Raw genomic sequence first — 19,273 nt, forward strand, 5'->3', positions numbered from 1 at the left:
TTTGACCAGATACCTTGCAGGCAAAGAGGGCAAAAAGTCAACAAGAAAAGATAGCACCCCCCTCCCCCCACTCAAGGGGCTGACAGGCAATGAAGAAAAAGGACAAGGCGGAAAGAAATATAAGCTTTTAGGCAATACTCCGATGTCGGTGTGATAGATCAATGAGACTGATAAGGTTTGAAAGCTGTAACTGAGGAAAAGCTGCAAGGCACCATTCTAAAGCAAACCAGATTCTACATTTTGACTGAGCTTGTGGAACCTCTTCTACTCCCTTTTAATAGTGGCTCTTATTCAAAAGTGTCAGTTTCCCTAAATTTAATGCCATTTACTGCTTCCATGATCACATCCGCACTAGACCTCCTCCACGTCACATGGCCCTTTTCAGTCACAGCAGTTCAAAAAATAAATAAATAAAAACTGCCTGGCTTATATCAACAATTCTTAAACACATATTTGTGCTTGATGCAACACTCCAAAAAAGACACTGCCGACAACAGGGAAACCTCTGAAGCTAAATGAGACTCAGGCCAGACAATTCAAAATGAAACCAAAATTGCAGGAGGCGGAGGTGCCTTTAAATCGCCAAGATCTTTATCTATCAATCCATCCATTTGCTAATCCGCTTATCCTCAAGAGGGTCGCGAGCATGCTGGAGCGTACCCCAGTTGTCTTCGGGCAGCAAGCGGGGTACAACCTGAACTTGTTGCCACCCAATCGCAGCCAAGATATTTATGCTACGTTTAAACCGAGTGAAACAACGATTCATCTCGTGTATGTCGCGGCAGTTGGATCGCGGAATGCTAACATAGCTGCTTCACTCGCACCGTGCTATACCAAACAAGAGGAGGGTGTTCCTCCTTCTCCTCTGACAGAAAAAAATAAAAATTGTATGAACATCGGTCGTGACTCAGGTGGCTGGCAGTTGCGATAAACACCTGATGCTAAATGCGTTTGCAACCTTGGTTCACAGGGCAACAGTTGTTAACAAGTCAATGCATACAGTTCCTAAAGATTTGCCAACTTCCTCACTCACCACTCAACAAGCCAGCTCCTTTTTGGCTCAGGCAAAGGACATCGTGTGTGTGTGTGTGTGTGTGTGTGTGTGTGTGTGTGTGTGTGTGTGTGTGTGTGTGTGTCACTTAGTAAGTCCGATTGGCTGTCACGACGCGACCTGCGTCTTACAGTTCAAATTTTCCAATTTAATTGAATGTGCTCGCATCACATCAAACGTCATTCGTGTCGCTTGGCACGGATTTGCAGCTTTCTCCGCAAAATGTATTGATTTTGATTTATATGTAATCAAGTTGGGAGAATAGTTCAAGTCGCGTTCGGTCTGGCCAGAGCAGGTCGAGCTGTGTGATGCTGCGTGACACACTGTATATCTCTCAAGACCTCATTTCAGTAGGCACCGAAGGATTACTTCTGGGCCTGTAATTTGCATGTTCTCCCCCCCCCCCCCCCCCCCCCCCACACACACCCCAAAAAAAAAACAAATTCCAAGACTAGCCTCTTTGTTCTCACAATATCAAAATATTTACTTCAATACTGAGACTGAAACAATACTATGGCAAAAGTGTAAAAAAGTAAAAAGCAGATGAATAATAATAATAACTGACAGCTAAAATGCTTCAATATTTTTTTTTTGGTATTAATTTAAAACAATTACAAAGACACTAATTTGAATACTTTTGAGGAAATTAAAAAAATAAAATAAACACTTTGGAGCACTTGAACAAAACATTCAACAATTTTAAACATTGCTAAACATTTTAGATATATCCAGTCCTACACAAAAGTCTTGGGTCACCAAAACAATTGTTGTGTTGACAACACCATGATCACAAATAACTAGAAGCCTACTAAGTTTGTTATACACCTCCACCGAGGCTAGACTACTTTTTTAGAAATAGTTAAAGCAGTCCAGAGACCTTTGAATTTGGGTTTGTGCATCCAGCTATGTGTTAGCTAGCATGCTATTTCTTGGTGGATGGGGGGAAGTGACAATTCAGGGTGGTGAACGGTGCTATGAAAAAATAAATTACTATCTGAAGCCTATATTCAGATCCACATCAAAGCGTGTCTTCATTTAATCATGATTTTTTTGTTGTTTTGATGATAAACATCGCGGCAGTATTAAATGTACATGCAGCATTGAAAATGTTCATTAATTTGACTGTATTAGTAGCTGAGGCCAAAACCTTTTGCTGGCTTTTTGATGGCATTTTGTGTTCCGAAAGATAAGTGGCCTCATTGAGACAAAGATTAATTGGCCCAGCTGATGGTTGGGGCACTATTATGTTGCTGCCTCCCGTGTCGCAGGCCTCGATGAGGTGACCTTTCTAAAAGCTCTTAAGCGGATGCATAGCAGCTCTGTTCAGTACAACGCCACCTATTGTACCGCATGCAAGGACACACAAAGCACAACTTCGCTTGATACATTGAGCAGCATTGACAATCGAGTCAACGAAAATTCTTGAGTCCGTCACAAAATGATGCACATACATCAGTTAAGGAATGTGAAAAAAAGCTTGTGGAATTATTAAGAGGTGGTCTAAATCCAGCATCCTTACGCATTTGTTCATCTATGTATATTCACTTAGCCGCAGCAGTCATTAAACAGCAAGATTAATAATGCTTTGTGATCGACCGTGTTCGTGGCGATTTTATCAAGCCTGGCCACAAGGTTTCTCCTCTCCTCTATTTCCTCCGTATCTGCAAAGGGAGAGAAAGAACCGGCACTGCTCTACGAAGTCTCCATTACTAATTAATGAATATTTCCTGAGCAGACAACAGGGACAGAGAGCTAGAGAGGGAAGAGACTGCACCCATGGGCCAGCACGCAACGCATCGCCGACTCCCAGCACTATGCCAATCAAAAAAAGATCCATCGGAGAGCAACAGAGAGAAGGAGGTGCAGCAAAAAGAAAAAAGGGAAAAGCAGAGGGTGGTTTACGAGCGGGAAAGTAGCCCTAGAAAATTGATCCCCCAGCTAGGGCTGAGAGATGAATCGATTAATCAATTTCAAATATCACCAAAAATGTTTTTTCCCCCCTTGTCTTCTTTTATTGAAAGCACGTCCCAGCTTTACGCGCACTGTTTACAGCACACTGCCGATATGGTGACAGGGAGAGGAGTGCCTTTACAGAAGTTCAGTCAATCATTTGGAAGTGTTTCGGTCGGGTATGCTGCAAAAACCAGCCGCTGAAAACTTTGTTCAAAGGATGCCCCAAGCAAAAGCAGTAAATATTAGCGGAATCCTTTTCACATTTTTTTGTTTATGAGTCATTTGTAAAAAATGGTGAAACGTGTCAGACGTTATGACAAGAGCCCAGTAAATCACTGTTGCCAATGTTTATGACATGACACCCATTTATGCGTTGTAAAAGTAGTCATCCACATACCTCTTCCACATTCCTCTTTAATTTCTTTTTTTTTTTTTACCTGTCTTATTCATCTGCTAGTTCATGCAGAATAGTGGATCTGTGTAACTTTTACGCAGGAACATTTTTTCAGGCAACAGTTGAATTTTAAATACAGTCATACCTCGGTTTTCGACCATAATGCGTTCCAGAAGGTTGTTCGAAAAGCAATTTGTTCGAAATCCGAAACTATTTTACTAGCCCATGATTAGGGGCTAATACACTGCATAAATAACAAAAAAAAAACAGTCCGATTTGCGTGAATCCCAACAAACACGTCTGCTCACAATGAACGTTACACGAGGAAGCATCACTTCCTCGTGTAAGGAAGCCGAGAGGAGTGGAGTGGCGTATTCGGGTTTGCTCGGTTTGGTCGAAAACTTTTCGGTCGTAATCCGAGGCGGAAAAATCCTGAAGTTTCTGGTCGAAATCGAATTTGGTCGATAACAGAGACGTTCGAAAACCGAGGTTTGACTGTACTCCCTCTGTACGTTATTTGTATTATGATGAATAGTCATCCACATTTAGAATCCACTTCAATGATGGTAGCAGCTGTTGCGATAAACTACGTATAGTCCGTACTATAGCTCATCCAAATGAATTACACTCGTCACAAAGGCTGTTTGCCAGGGGTTGCTTTGTTCCTGTTAAGTTACAGCGTATAACTTTTAGCTGACTAATTCCAGTCGTGTGACTTCATCATAATGCGTTGACAATTTAGCCAAACATTGTGGCACATAAGAAAAGCTTCCTAGGACTGAATAATAGACTATAAATAATTCTCTATCCATAAGCCCCCCATGTGAGAGTTTTTTCAGTACAAAGGGTAACAAAAGGAAATAGTTTTAAAAAGAAAAATGGAAAATAGATCAACAAAATACCTGTATGCTAACATGCAGGCGCGACAGCGTGAGAATGCAACCCATTTAAATTGAATGGTTAAGTACGTGTTTTTCATCTTCCTTGCTTTGAGCACAGCGTTTAGAATATTTCTGTAGCTTAACGCAATATCAAATATACTTTTTAGGAATAAAACGACTGTTACACGACTGTATTTTGCGAACTGGTTTTCTGGTGGGATTTGGTAAAAATTTTGAGAACCACTGTTCTAGGATAATCTAACATAAAGCTGGGCGAGCAACAAAAGTAGCCAAACTTCCCAAAAAATTAGGAACACAGAATGGTTTAAAAAATAAAAAATATAAACTAGTTAGCCTGTTCATGTTTTCAGCAATTACCTTCAAACATGGATAATGAACAAACAAATCCATGAATTGATTTTGTAGGATCTTTAAGGATTGCGTTTTAAAGGGTAGTTTATCCAAGTTTTGAACAACATCATAAACTGCTGCTTTTTCATTTTCATTAACGTAGTAAAAACTCATTTGAATCTTAAATTCTGGATTTTTGGGGGTGGAAAAAAATCTGAGATTTTATTTTCTGGCCAAATCTCCCAGCCCTACCCTGAGCGCAAAACCTCAAATATGTTTTTGAATTACTCGATGAACTGGATTTATGCATTAATCACTCTCAGGTCTCACATCAAGTTTCAAAAGAAAGTTAATCTTAGTATCCTCAGGCAGGGGTGTCACAATGTCTAATTATCATTGATAGACAGTAACAGTGTCTGTGTGATCACAGCCAAGTGAGACAATGGGAGAGTGTCTCTAGCACTAAAAAAATAATAAAAAAATTAAACAGAAAAAAATTGCATAGTTTTATGAAATCAGGTTGATAGTCCTCTTTAATGATGCTATGGGTCACCTTGAGTGTGTGTGTTATTAGGCTAATGGAAGGACTGTGCCCACATGCAAAGGTATTAACCAAAAGGCATTGCATCCTCTTTACTGACCCAAGCAGACATAGTCCAAGCTGCAGAGGGAATAAAAAAAATACAACTAAATAAAATCAACTGCATAACAAAAAGTGTTCCAGCATGTTTTTATGTCGCTGTAAACATTCCTACACTAGTATGTAGACGCTCTTTAAAGGAACGATCATTTTTATGGATTTTACAGCATACTTAACTTGCCCTTAATGCCCCCTAACATGAGGAAGGGGAGGCCCACAGTCGCCCAGGCACCTCTCGGCAATTTATTGAACGTTGGGGGAGGAGTAAAACACACTCATGCAGAAGCTGCTGTCAGCCACAGCTCATGCTCAGACACTCGCACGCAGACATTATATGGCACCCTACTGGGCCCGCCTTTTAAAGAATATAAATATATCTAAAACAGACACTAGAGTATATTTTAGACTGGCACTTTTTGTCTATGTTCAAATATGTGTTTGTTTGAAGGAGGGCTGGGGAAAAAAAAAAAAAGTCGACCAACTCAGTTGTGGTCGACCACCAAAACTGGTCCACACAAAAATGTATGCCTCGAAAATTTGTTATTTTAAGACCATGGCTGCACAGGACTGAAGGAGCACAATTTTACTTTCAAGATGAACATTCTGATTAAAATGATATGAATTTGACTTCATGCAACTTGAATCTAAGTTTACAATGTGTCCAAACGACATTGGCGCGAGTTGGACGGTCTGCTGAGCTCAGGCAGGAACAAAAGGATGATTTGGAAGCATGAAGCCACCTTTGCACAAATATTTATTCACTCTCTCAATTATACAGAAGTGTGTCTCTTGTAAATATTGAAGTACCATCTGTAATGAACAATTTTCCACACAGTCAAACACCATTTACACAACTAGGGGTAATTAGCAATGCTTGTTTTCTTGCGCTCATAGGAGTGGGACCTTCATTGAGTACGCAAAGATTGGATTGACCTGTCCAAGTGTGAAGTGGGGCTCAGCCTCACAGGATGTGATGAAATGCCGTTTTGGAAGCGCATATCTTAAAAGTGGTGGCAAAAAAAAAAAAAAAAAATTAGCAATGCTTGTTTTCTTGAGCTCATAGGAGTGGGACCTTCATTGAGTACGCAAAGATTGGATTGACCTGTCCAAGTGAAGTGGGGCTCAGCCTCACAGGATGTGATAAAATGCCGTTTGGAAGCGCATATCTTAAAAGTGGTGGCAAAAAAAAAAAAAAAAAGAAAGCGTGTATGACTAAATGAAGCTTTTCTTTCCCTAATCATCACATGCATGGATGCAGCACAAGTAATCATTAAGAGTAGCGAAGGATGAGCACTTTAAAATGCAGCCCTTGTTCCCTTCATCATCTTCTCCGTCTCTCGCATTCTCTTAAGATGACCAACCATTCAGGAGTGATAAAAATGTGTGTGCTCCGACACCCATGCCGGAGATTATTTTCTAAGTGGTGGGGTAACCGCCCCTTCGCATTGAATTAAAAATAAAAATGTCACGACATGGAAGGAGCTGTTTGTTGCGTCGTGGCTAAGTAGAAATGTAACTAAGAGGGGGCGGGGGGGCAGCTCAGTGCAGCAGAGCAATGCCGAGCTGGTTGTTAAATGCAACGATCCATGCGAAGCTACAGTTAAACTTTGTCTGCATTGCATAGACAGTGAGTCCAGTATAGATTTGTCAATAACTGGAAGCACATTCGTGCCCTTTTGGTAACATTTCCGCATGGGTACCTCAACGAGCTAAGCCCAAGCCCTGTGGCTTGAACACTTAGCATTACTGTTCATCAGCCCAGAACATCTGAAGACATCGTGTATAATGTGGCACTTATCTCTCACTGCATAGTTCACCGTCTCTTTGCAATCATTTGCATGTTATTACTTTCAGCAGATGTGTGTGAAAAGACACAAAGCGTTGGACTTTGGATTTACTTGTATATGTGTGTAATTTGCCCCCCCCCCCAAAAAAAAAACATTTTTAATGAAAATGTCATTAGATGCAATAAGTAAGATATGGATGTATTTGACACGTTATTTTAGACTCCGAGAAGAGCTTGTATGAGACCAGCCATGTGATTTGGGAAAATTGGCCATCCTTGGCTTGGAAATTGAATGAAAGGGGTGGAGTATACCACATGTTGGCTTAACAATGCTGTACTTGCATCTGCTCAAGGAGGATCTTTCAGTACTGCTGTCCAGGCTTAGTGAGCATAAAAAAAGTTGTTTTTAAGTATTTAAATGTTGGAAATGAAGACATGTCATGGGAGTGGATAACACTCAAACGTGGGCATTGTAGAGCTAATTGTATCAAATTGAAGAATGGCATTCCGTGTCTTAGTCATCGTCTCCTTCTTTATTGCATCCGAGACATTCTGGTGAATGTATTCTTCAGACTTTAGTGGGATAGAAGACTGTGTGATGGCAGCGATGAATGTGGCCGAGGCTAAGATGGCACAAATAGCAGTTGTGAACAACCATTTGTTCCTCATTACCGATGATCTGGAGAACAAGCAAATTGATGAAGGTCTCATGGGGTATATTTTCTAAAGATCTGAACATTTTCAGACAGGGATTTTTACGATTAAATTATGTAATGACAACAATTGTGGTGGAGGTCTTCCAAATATTCTGAAATTCACACAATAGAAATTCACACAATAGAAAAGTCAAGAATGGCAAGGAAAGTCAAAACAGTGATTCTCCTGAAATGCAGTCTTCTCAACAGCAACATAGACTCAGACAACACACTCATGTTGTCCTTGGGAATGGTATCCAGACAGTTTTATTTTGCATTCAAAATTTTGCTTTGCTCAACTTTCATAGTTGTGTAATCGTTTTTGGCAACACTGTACAATTAAAGGATGCGTACATAAACCAAATTTGAAATCAATAGACCGCGTTTGTGTGTGAAACGAAAGATCGCGACTTTGAAAGAAATCTGCCGGGCTAGACTCATTGATGTCGAGCCCTACAACCACTAATGTACACCACAATCAAAACGTTGTCCAAATGCCACTGGGACTCGAGTGGGGGAAAAAAAGAACCGAGGCAAACTACCATGAACTTAGGAGGCATACCATGAAGAAACTATTCCCACACACAGACACCCATTGCGAATTCCTGTGCTGAAAAGATCAGTGTGTCTTTAGGGAGGCGGGGAAGGCAGCCATTTATCTTTTGCTTTGGATGCCCCTGGTCAGAAGACTGCAACAGCTTTGGAGGGGAGAGGTCGATGAAGAGAGCTTTGTATTTGCATAAGAATACATGCATATTCCCCCACCTATGGGAGGGGGAGGGCTGCCATTTAATCCAGCAATTGTATTCACTTTTTAGGAACAATTTCAGTGCAAGGCCAGGGGAAGATTAGAATGATTTTTCTCATTGTGTCAGTAAGAGTAAGGGCTGATTGTCCGACGATGTTAAAACAGCGCTTGGTCGTTTGTTACCCTCACCTTCCCTCAAGAGTGATTGATTAAAAGTGTGCGACGTTAAAAGATTCCTCAAATTTCCGCTCTTGCAGATGTGTGTGAAAAGACACAAAGCGTTGGACCTTTGATTTTCTTGTATTATTGTGTTAATTGCCCCCCCCCCCCAAAAAAAAAACATTTTTAATGAAAATGTCATTAGATGCAATAAGTAAGATATGGATGTATTTGAGCAGTCAAAACACCAGCGCCTGATTACAACAATTAAGCATTTTAGACTCCGAGAAGAGCTTGTATGAGACCAGCCATGTGATTTGGGAAAATTGGCCATCCTTGGCTTGGAAATTGAATGAAAGGGGTGGAGTATACCACATGTTGGCTTAACAATGCTGTACTTGCATCTGCTCAAGGAGGATCTTTCAGTACTGCTGTCCAGGCTTAGTGAGCATAAAAAAAGTTGTTTTTAAGTATTTAAATGTTGGAAATGAAGACATGTCATGGGAGTGGATAACACTCAAACGTGGGCATTGTAGAGCTAATTGTATCAAATTGAAGAATGGCATTCCGTGTCTTAGTCATCGTCTCCTTCTTTATTGCATCCGAGACATTCTGGTGAATGTATTCTTCAGACTTTAGTGGGATAGAAGACTGTGTGATGGCAGCGATGAATGTGGCCGAGGCTAAGATGGCACAAATAGCAGTTGAACAACCATATTTGTTCCTCATTACCGATGATCTGGAGAACAAGCAAATTGATGAAGGTCTCATGGGGTATTGTTTCTAAAGATCTGAACATTTTCAGACAGGGATTTTTACGATTAAATTATGTAATGACAACAATTGTGGTGGAGGTCTTCCAAATATTCTGAAATTCACACAATAGAAATTCACACAATAGAAAAGTCAAGAATGGCAAGGAAAGTCAAAACAGTGATTCTCCTGAAATGCAGTCTTCTCAACAGCAACATAGACTCAGACAACACACTCATGTTGTCCTTGGGAATGGTATCCAGACAGTTTTATTTTGCATTCAAAATTTTGCTTTGCTCAACTTTCATAGTTGTGTAATCGTTTTTGGCAACACTGTACAATTAAAGGATGCGTACATAAACCAAATTTGAAATCAATAGACCGCGTTTGTGTGTGAAACGAAAGATCGCGACTTTGAAAGAAATCTGCCGGGCTAGACTCATTGATGTCGAGCCCTACAACCACTAATGTACACCACAATCAAAACGTTGTCCAAATGCCACTGGGACTCGAGTGGGGGAAAAAAAGAACCGAGGCAAACTACCATGAACTTAGGAGGCATACCATGAAGAAACTATTCCCACACACAGACACCCATTGCGAATTCCTGTGCTGAAAAGATCAGTGTGTCTTTAGGGAGGCGGGGAAGGCAGCCATTTATCTTTTGCTTTGGATGCCCCTGGTCAGAAGACTGCAACAGCTTTGGAGGGGAGAGGTCGATGAAGAGAGCTTTGTATTTGCATAAGAATACATGCATATTCCCCCACCTATGGGAGGGGGAGGGCTGCCATTTAATCCAGCAATTGTATTCACTTTTTAGGAACAATTTCAGTGCAAGGCCAGGGGAAGATTAGAATGATTTTTCTCATTGTGTCAGTAAGAGTAAGGGCTGATTGTCCGACGATGTTAAAACAGCGCTTGGTCGTTTGTTACCCTCACCTTCCCTCAAGAGTGATTGATTAAAAGTGTGCGACGTTAAAAGATTCCTCAAATTTCCGCTCTTGACGACCCTCATCTCTTTGGCCCAACTCCTTCTCCAGCCATGTCCCTGGAGAGAAGGGATTACTGGCACACTGGTTTACAGAAATGGCACTCGGTCAAAATTAAAAGACTTTCACAGGCCGCTAATCTAATGAGAGTTGAAGAGAAGGGGGAACGAGTGCCATTTCAGCTTGCCAAAATGAGAGGAAAGAAGCAGATTTGCATGGTAACCACCAAAATTGCAGCTAAAGCTTGATATAAGGCTGGAAATACAGAAAAAAACATGGACGATGTGTGATTTGAATCTAAAAATATTAAAGTTCATTCGTTAATAAGCGAGCAGAGCTTGCTCTTGAGAAACAACGTAGCTGCTTTCAAAACATGCAATACAAAAGACTGAAAACAGTAAACATTTTCACAAATTACCTTTTCAAAATGATTTCAACGAAGAACCTGTGGCTCTTGTCGCTCTGCATTGTAGTATGAAGTGCAGTGGGATGCTCGGAACTCAACAGTTGCATACAGACTGCTGTATTCGTCGAGGCTGCAGCTTTGTTTCACTTCCTATTAAAGTCTTTCGGAGGTAAATGCTAAACTTCTATTCTGATGACTGTAGGTAGGCTTCGCCCAACATAAGATTCGATATAGGCGATCAGATCACTGGAAGACTGGCCTTGTGTGTGTGTGTGTGTGTGTGTGTGTGTGTGTGTGTGTGTGTGTGTGTGTGTGTAGGCAGACCTTCGACTGTGGAAGTTTGGTGGAGGGAGCATTTAGTTGTTCTTTTAGACGTGGTTACGGCTGAGGGCAAATGCGTTGTTTCAATTAAAGAGATCATACGATACAATAAATATGACGTACACTGTACAGGGATGGGCAACTGGCAGCCCTCCCCCCAAAAATGTGCTTTTTTTTCATTTTATTCGATTTTTTCCACTATTAACTTTTTGGAGGGGAGACATGCTGCAAGTGAAAAATTGTGGGCCACCTCCATAATTGAAGTTACACATTCCTGCTGTCGACAGTATTTTGCTACAGTAAAAAATAAATGAATAAATAAAATAAAACAAAATCACACTTTTGCCCCATTACAGAAACTCTCCAATAACAGATGATGGGTTAAGAAAAAAAAAAAAAAAAAAATCAGCAAATAGCCGAAGCGCGCACACACGCATGCACGTACGCCTGAGAGCCCTCAAATCATTGGGTTCAGCTGGAGGAACAGAGATTGCGTATGTTTGCATCAGGTGCCATCAAATGAATTAATATAGGTTTTCAAAATGATTATCGGTCTAGTTTAAAAAAAGCACATCAAAAGCCACAAGTCCTTAAAAAGGATGACTCATCATTTCCAAATCCCAAGAGGTAGAGCTGCTCTTGGCGATATTCAATCATCAAATTTCTGGTGTGAACCTGCCCAAAGCATGTGTTAAACCCTAGCTGGGGTTTAAAGATTATCCCTAATATAGCTCCTTTAGACCACCCACTCTGCCTTCAAATGTAAGCACTCACTATTAGACCTGAGCCATACGCTTCAGGTTATAACTGGGAATGCCTGGACCTGAATGGGTCGCCCATCGAAGCCTTCACGTTTCATTCCAAGTCCATTTCAGCCACAGTGTCCACTAATGAAGGGCAGTGATACAAAGGCTTGGCTTAGCTCAGCCTCCAAAGTTCAATCAACATGGCCGAGAGAATGAATACAAATGGCCTCTTCCCGCTCTAAGCGCTAATGTTACCGTTAGTGACAAGGGGGAGAATTAAAGAGGGGTGGACGCAGTTTCCTTGTTTCCACATGGTTGCACCTGTGCGCTGCGCTCGAGTTAAGATGGAGCTGAGCGCAGTTTTACATCAGCATCATTTCTTGGTCATTCTCTGTAGAATAGCTACACATGCTCTGTTTAGTGTGCTGCATGGCAGTACTCACAATGATACGAGCCCCCCGCACTTCTCAAACACTAATGTGAAAATGAGACCACATGATAGCCACCGTCTCCACGGAGACAGCGGTGCCCTACAGGTGCTGGCACTACCAGTGTGGCTGGCTGCCTCATCAGTCACAGATTTTTTTTTTTTTACATTTCCCCGTGGTGCCGACTTATAGGCTATCCCCTGTGCCCACCTGACAGGCACTGAAACCTGTATCGTTTTTCACTGTACAACCAATAACCTATCATGGCAGTGTGATTTATCTTCATGTTTTTATGATACAGAAGCTGCAAAACCTTTACACTTTCCGTTATCTTTTTACAGCTATCATTCTTCTGGCTTGAGTGACTCCCAACGAATGGTGACGTCGTAAGGGAAGTGTTGATTTCATATTCATAGATTGTATTCCTTGCCAGGGTAGTGAATCACATTTAGTGTCTGTCTTCTTTAGTCACCTAATTTGCAAATGCAACCAAAACTACTGTGATTTAGTTAAAAGGGTTGCACTTTTATCACAGTCAAAACAAACAATGAGAGTTGATTTAAAAAAAAAAAAAAAAAGCAAGCGAATTAATGGATGCAGAGGCTTGCATTTTTTGGCACTTAAGCCTTCCTTGTCAAAACATGAGTGCTACCATACATATAAAACTGTCTCGGGTACACGAGTGTTTGGCATGGAGGCGCAGTTGCAACTAAAGTAGCACTAAACTCACTTTCAAGTCAACGTTCATAACCCCAGATTTTCATTTTTAAAGTGTTTTGGAATTCCTGCGGCTTCCAGTGCAGCCATAAAATACTTTTATCACATATGCAGTTGCACTTCCCAAGACCTGTAAACAGACTTTGATGTGATATGAGCTGCAAAGTACATTATACACTCACTCTCGCACACACTCAAACCCTAGAAAGTCCCATCTCGCCCGTCTGGATGTCATAAGGAACAACACGTACTACTGTGCAGTAAAGAAACGCCATACTGGGAATGTACATCAAGCAGTCCTCACCAGTAAGCTCGGGGTGGATGAGATCAGCAAAGTTGGGGTCGTCCCCCCACCAGAACAGCCAAATTTCCCGCCGACCCTGCCGCTGGCTGCGTCGCCATACACTCAGCACGTCTGCCTTCAGACAACGGCTGAAGCTGCACAGGATGGGGTCCTCCTCCGTCACCGGGAAGAGGATGGGTGCAGAGGTGGGACCCTGCCAAACAAACCTCTTCCATTTGATTCCTGTCAAGTCAGCCTGCAAGGGGAGGGGAAAATAGATGGTTAGTGTGCATATCTGTTGGTGTTGTATGTTATCAGTTGGCTCAGGTTGAAATGCAACAATCAAGGCAACACATGCATGAGGGCTGACATGCAACTAACTACGGTTGCAAATAAAATTGCTGTGGTCGAGGTAAAGCAGAGTAACTACTTTTTAGGGACTAAAATTTCATTTGGTTGATAGTGAATATGGAGGGGTGTTCCGATCAGGGTTTTATGCTGCCTATTCCCATAATGACCCTTCCATGAGTGAAATCCAATACCCATCACATTAGCTGCACCTTTTTCAATTTTAGAGCTGCTCACAATAGGTTATGTTCATATTTATATAATAATAATAATATATTATAATAAATGTCTATTATTTTTTCAATCAATTGGTGAATCAGACCAGAATCAGACCAAAAAAAAAAGTATCCAAATTTCTTCAGCAATTTATCATACAAAAACAGAACATTATTTTAAATTGATATTGCAGAAAAATGAATAAGCATAGTGTATATTATGATTCATTTACTGTTTTGGTCCATAATGTGCAGTGTTTAAGAAAGGGGGAGGAGACGCAACACTGCACAGAGGCTGGTCTCTAGTTGGCTGCAGGCTGCAAAGCACGAGCTGCAGGTGATCGCATTTTGCGATCGGCAATGTCACAATCCGATATATTTCGGCCCAATATCAGCAAAATAATAAAAACACACATCCGATTATATCAGACTGCATGTAAAATGTCCGATATAAGCACTCTGATACAAGCAGTTAATTCGGTGCCCGCTCGAGGACTTCTGTCACCCGCATCCAGCATGCAGAGCCTACAATTTGTGATCCAAACGTTGTTTTCTAACATCAAGGGTGCTCACAAAGTAGCGAAGAGTAAGAGTGATGTCAGCCGTGTGGTAGTATTTTTTTTCTTGAGCAGCTGACTGAGTACATAACTTGTTTCCCGCGGTGGCAAGTCAAGTTTTATACGACCAACTTCATCACTCACTGAAGCAGCATCACAGAAAAAAAAAACCAGCATGAGAATTTTCACCTCCATGACTAGGGAGGCAAAAATCACAAAACTCTTGCCCCCTCAAACAACCAACGCGCTCCGAAACATTTTCAAAGTGTGGCAAAATCCCACAGGTTTAAACACTTAAATGGGCACGTCAAGCATCACTGCATTCCTATCCTCTCACTAAATTGTCAATAAAAATATGCACTATACCGAAGATGCATAAAGAAGTTCAAAAGGGTATTGCGCCCATGTGGAAAAAGCAAATGTTATTCCCACCATATACTAAAGGAATATAATAATAATAATACCTGGAGTGAGCTTGAATTGTTATTTTTTTACCTTAAAGGTTTAAACTGTATTTATTGGACATATTGAGATTATTTTTATATTATAATATATATTTTATGTAGTCTATTCAATTGTGGAATATCCTGATGTTTAAATTCAATTTCATACATAAAACGTCAGAATAAATGCTGAGTTTTTCTCACAGCTACAATGGCTGACTATTGTTTTCTATTTGAGTAAAATCATTTGATTGAAATTTTTTCAAACAATACATTCTACAAAATGATGAATAAAAGCATGTACGTTTCATGCTGATATCGTGTCAGATCAGTGTCGGCCAATACGCAAGGCTGCACATCGGAAGTGAAAAAGTTGTACCGGGGCATCCCCTATTGTGGGTTATTTTCCTATTTTATACATAATTCATTGAATAGTGAAAAAAAAAATTATGTGATAAAACTGGAAAGGCATTGTCGCATGTATGCACAATTATGAAACCAATGTCACTCTCCTTTTTGATACTGTCTTTTTGCTCGAAATGTAAAAACTGTGTTTTGAATGAAAGTGCAGTTATGCGCGGGGGATATCAAGTACTACTCCAAATGCAAAACTTGAAAATGAGCCAAATAAAGCCTCCACTTGCTCTGCACACGCACACACACACACACACACACACACACACATAATCTCTGTGGCAAACGGATGTTTATGAATACAATAGCCCATGCTTGCTCAAATACACAAATCACTAAATATTACATTACTAAGTCATCAATCACTACACAATGAATAGAATAGTCCGAGTACAAAGGCAACTAAACATGGGGGGGGGGGGGGATGTGAACAATCTAGAATACCGGGAACAAGATGTATGAAACATGTAAATAGCGTAAACATGCTCGCACAACTTTAATCCTCATTATTGGCCAGCGCTGTGGAGCGCTTGTCGTTGAACAAATGCATCCTGGCTTGAACAGAGTGAAATAAACATACATGAAACCATCTCATGGGAAGTAAATCAGCAGCAGGGTCATTAGGTATTAAAGATGGAACATAAGGCTCCACTGCAGCTCAAAAGCCCTTGTCAGGCTGAACACTGGCAAAAGTAAAACAGACACATAGGACATGTCATCTCCTTCAGCTATCGACTCCCATATGAACTGATCTGTGCCAATACGGCCAGTTCATTTCCATGCCGTTCAGGCTGAGTTAGCAGGCTGTCCCTCTGTATATTCCAGCAATTAATCCATTTTAATTCTGGGGAGATATTAACTGCGAAAGCAGCGGGCCTGAACAAGCTATTAGCCGTGGTTGTGCCAAAGCAGTGGTCTTTCCTGGCTTGGGGTAAGATGGGAGATTTGCGGTGTTAGTTGTGATGATGGCACTGCTGGTGGGTGGGGGTAGATATTGCTGAGGCCTCCGATTGGGCAACACCATGAGCATACAATTACACATGAGGATAAAGTAGAACTCAGGGCTCCAGACTGACCGCAAATGTTTGGATTCATCCATCCATTTTCCGATCCGCTTTATCCTCATAGGGGTCGCGCGGGGTGCTGGAGCCTATCCCAGCTGTCTTCGGGCAGTAGGCAGGGGACACCCTGAACCAGTTGCCAGTCAATCGCAGGGCACATTGAGACGAACAACCATCCGCGCTCACACTCACACCTCGGGACAATTTTGAGTGTTCAATCAGCCTGCCATGCATGTTTTTGGAATGTGGGAGAAAACTGGAATACCCAGAGAAAACCCACGCAGGCATGGGAAGTACATGCAAACTCCACACAGGAAAGCCCGAGCCGGGATCGAACCCACAACCTCTGCACTGAGAGGTCAATGCGCTAACCACTTGCCCACCGGGCCGCCCAAATATTTGCACCTAACCCCTAAAATTCGAAACAATGAGAATACAGTTTTAATCCGCTCGAGCTTGTGTGACCTTTAAAGTTGCCATTTGAAAAATGAGTATTCATATTTTTTTATTTTTGTTGCTGACTAACTGGTTTGCCACTCTGAACAGTGACATGGCGGCAAACAGAAAGGAGGTACCATAGTTTACTTAAGAGGCATTGCTTTGTGAGTCATTTGGAACCACTTTGGGTTTGCAACATCTGACAGTGAGCAACAAGCAGTTCGTTGCTGCAAAGTATATTTAGAGGCCGTTCAAATCAAAGCCATTATTACATCATGTCAAATAGACACAGGCAGCAAATGTTGCTCCGTGCGTGACACCGGAGCGAAAAACTTCAACTAAGAAACAGACTTGTTGAATAACGTCACGTTTCCTTTAACCCTTTCATGCACCCCATAAACTGATAACATGATAAGATGTCCACTGTAGTAACCGCTTTCCTTTAAAAGGTTAAGACAAGGAGCCCGGGATTGAGTCCATCGCTCTAAACTTTGTCAAAGTGGTCCGCTGATGCGTCGATACATTGCAAAAGAATTTGTACAGCCGCAAACTGACACTGATCTACTTCAATGATGGGTGCAGCTGTGTGTGATAAATTTCAGTATGAATGACACATTTCAGCACCGGTGTTCTGTTCAATGCTACATTCCATTTGTACTTGGAAGTACACTGCATGTTTTATGTGTCAAGTGACAGGGTGTCGTCTTTTTACACAACTACTTACGGTGATGTGACTTCACAAAAAGGGAGTATCGAGAACTTCAAACATTGGAACAGCATGAGCTCTCTAAGTGCCTCATCAAAAAAAAAAAAATTTTCAGTGTTGCAGGGAGATTGTGACATGCCATTGCGATGTGTAATCCAAATCCTAATAATGAGTCCAAATCGTTGTGTGAGGAAACGGTCCTGTCAAAACAAGGCGTGAAATTCTCTTCAGGGTTGAGTCGCTGTGTATGATTAGAAAAACTGTCAACAAATAAGAGGAAATGTGAATATTAACTTTGCAACTTGATTCAACATTTTTCAATTAGGGGCAACTGTGCTCCTAGTAAAAAAAAAAAAAAAAAAAAAGGTGGAGGGCGGTGTTAACCTGGAGCCTTGAAACTATTCTTATCAGTCAGTATGTGCTACGGCGTAACCACCATTGCAGTAGATTTGATTTCTGATAACATGATTGCAATCTCAAAGAAAGAAAGTGTGAATGCTGAGATGCTTAAAAAAAAAAAAAAAAAAAAAAGGATATTAACCCTTTCATGCACCAATAATGATAACCTGTAACCCGATACCATGATAAACTCTCCACTGTGGTAACAGCTGTCCCTCAAAGGCTTAAAAGAGGGTTAGTCAATCACAGCATATCATAACCCCTACAGGCTTGTTAACTGTTAAGGGATGATGTCAGAGAATTCTGATTGGATGCTTGGTTCATGCTTACGAGTCACCACCGCCATACTAGTCAAAATACTTGTTTGTGCAGTATAAGGACTCCAAAAATATAATCACATAACTGATAAATGTCGAGCAGAGTTGTACTGTACAAGATTTGACATCACCAAAGGTTGAATAATTTGGAATTTTATAAAAAAAAAAAAAACAATCTGAAAAAAAAAAAAACATCCGAAGTTTAACGATTTGGGAAGTTGAACCATCACATCACGCAAGTTATCAGCAGGGCGCATGAGCCATTTGCGATCATTTCAGCCGGCATCAAATCATTAACACATTGCAGGAGCAAACATCTTTTGATGTGCGTTACGGTGGATGGTGTTAATGCACATCAAAAGATGTTTGTCAACTGGCAGTAAACGGCAAATGATCACTTCGGGCCTCCACAAGTTAAAGGGAGCGAGCTCAACTGCAAACTAGACAACCTCCGTCTGGCTCGCTGTTAGTTAACTATCATGAGATTGTCATTTACTGAATTTAGAGCGGCTCGCTTTGACACCCGTGTTACAGCAGCCATCTCGTTACCTCTGCGTCCTGCGTCCGACACGCATAATTTTCCCGCGGGACGCACAGTTCCAAATAATGTGCGTTTTTGGGACGCAAGGAAATTTCTCAGTCAAAACAAAACAAAACAAAAAAAAACTACGGCAGGCCTGAGGATTTCACGGTAACGATCGTTACCGGTAGCGTGTCGTTTCCATAGCGTTATTTTAACGTATCGTTTAACGGTAAGTTAAACAAGACTGTATAAACATTTACATCTTTTATATTTCTGTTTCTGAAGAGGTTTCATTATCCGACAATTTTCTATCATTTGACGGTTTTTTTTTTAAGAGTGGACGGGGAAAATTTAAGGCCGTCCGTCATTTTGACGGGTTGAAAAATGGGCCGTAAATCACCGCAGCAGTACGTCCTTAAGAAATGAGAGAGAGAGAGAGAGAGAGAGAGAGAGAGAGAGAGAGAGAGAGAGAGAGAGAGAGAGAGAGAGAGAGAGAGAGAGAGACAAAAAAGAATAATGATGGGTGGATCATAGACAGAGACAGGAAGGAG

The 19,273-nt window shown here is 41.2% G+C and overlaps 1 protein-coding gene across 2 annotated transcripts in view; it reads right to left on the reverse strand.

The window, feature by feature from the left end:
• Positions 1-19,273, reverse strand: part of med13a (mediator complex subunit 13a) — a 78,224-nt gene that overhangs the window by 48,198 nt on the left and 10,753 nt on the right. For both annotated transcript variants that reach the window (XM_019895273.1, XM_019895272.1), the window contains one exon: positions 13,323-13,557. In XM_019895273.1, the coding sequence (XP_019750832.1) occupies positions 13,323-13,557 (235 nt within the window). The remainder of the gene's footprint in view (positions 1-13,322; positions 13,558-19,273) is intronic.

This window comes from Hippocampus comes, unplaced genomic scaffold, assembly GCF_001891065.2.
Source record: "Hippocampus comes isolate QL1 unplaced genomic scaffold, H_comes_QL1_v1.1 scaffold177, whole genome shotgun sequence".
In the NCBI taxonomy this organism is placed as follows: domain Eukaryota; kingdom Metazoa; phylum Chordata; class Actinopteri; order Syngnathiformes; family Syngnathidae; genus Hippocampus; species Hippocampus comes.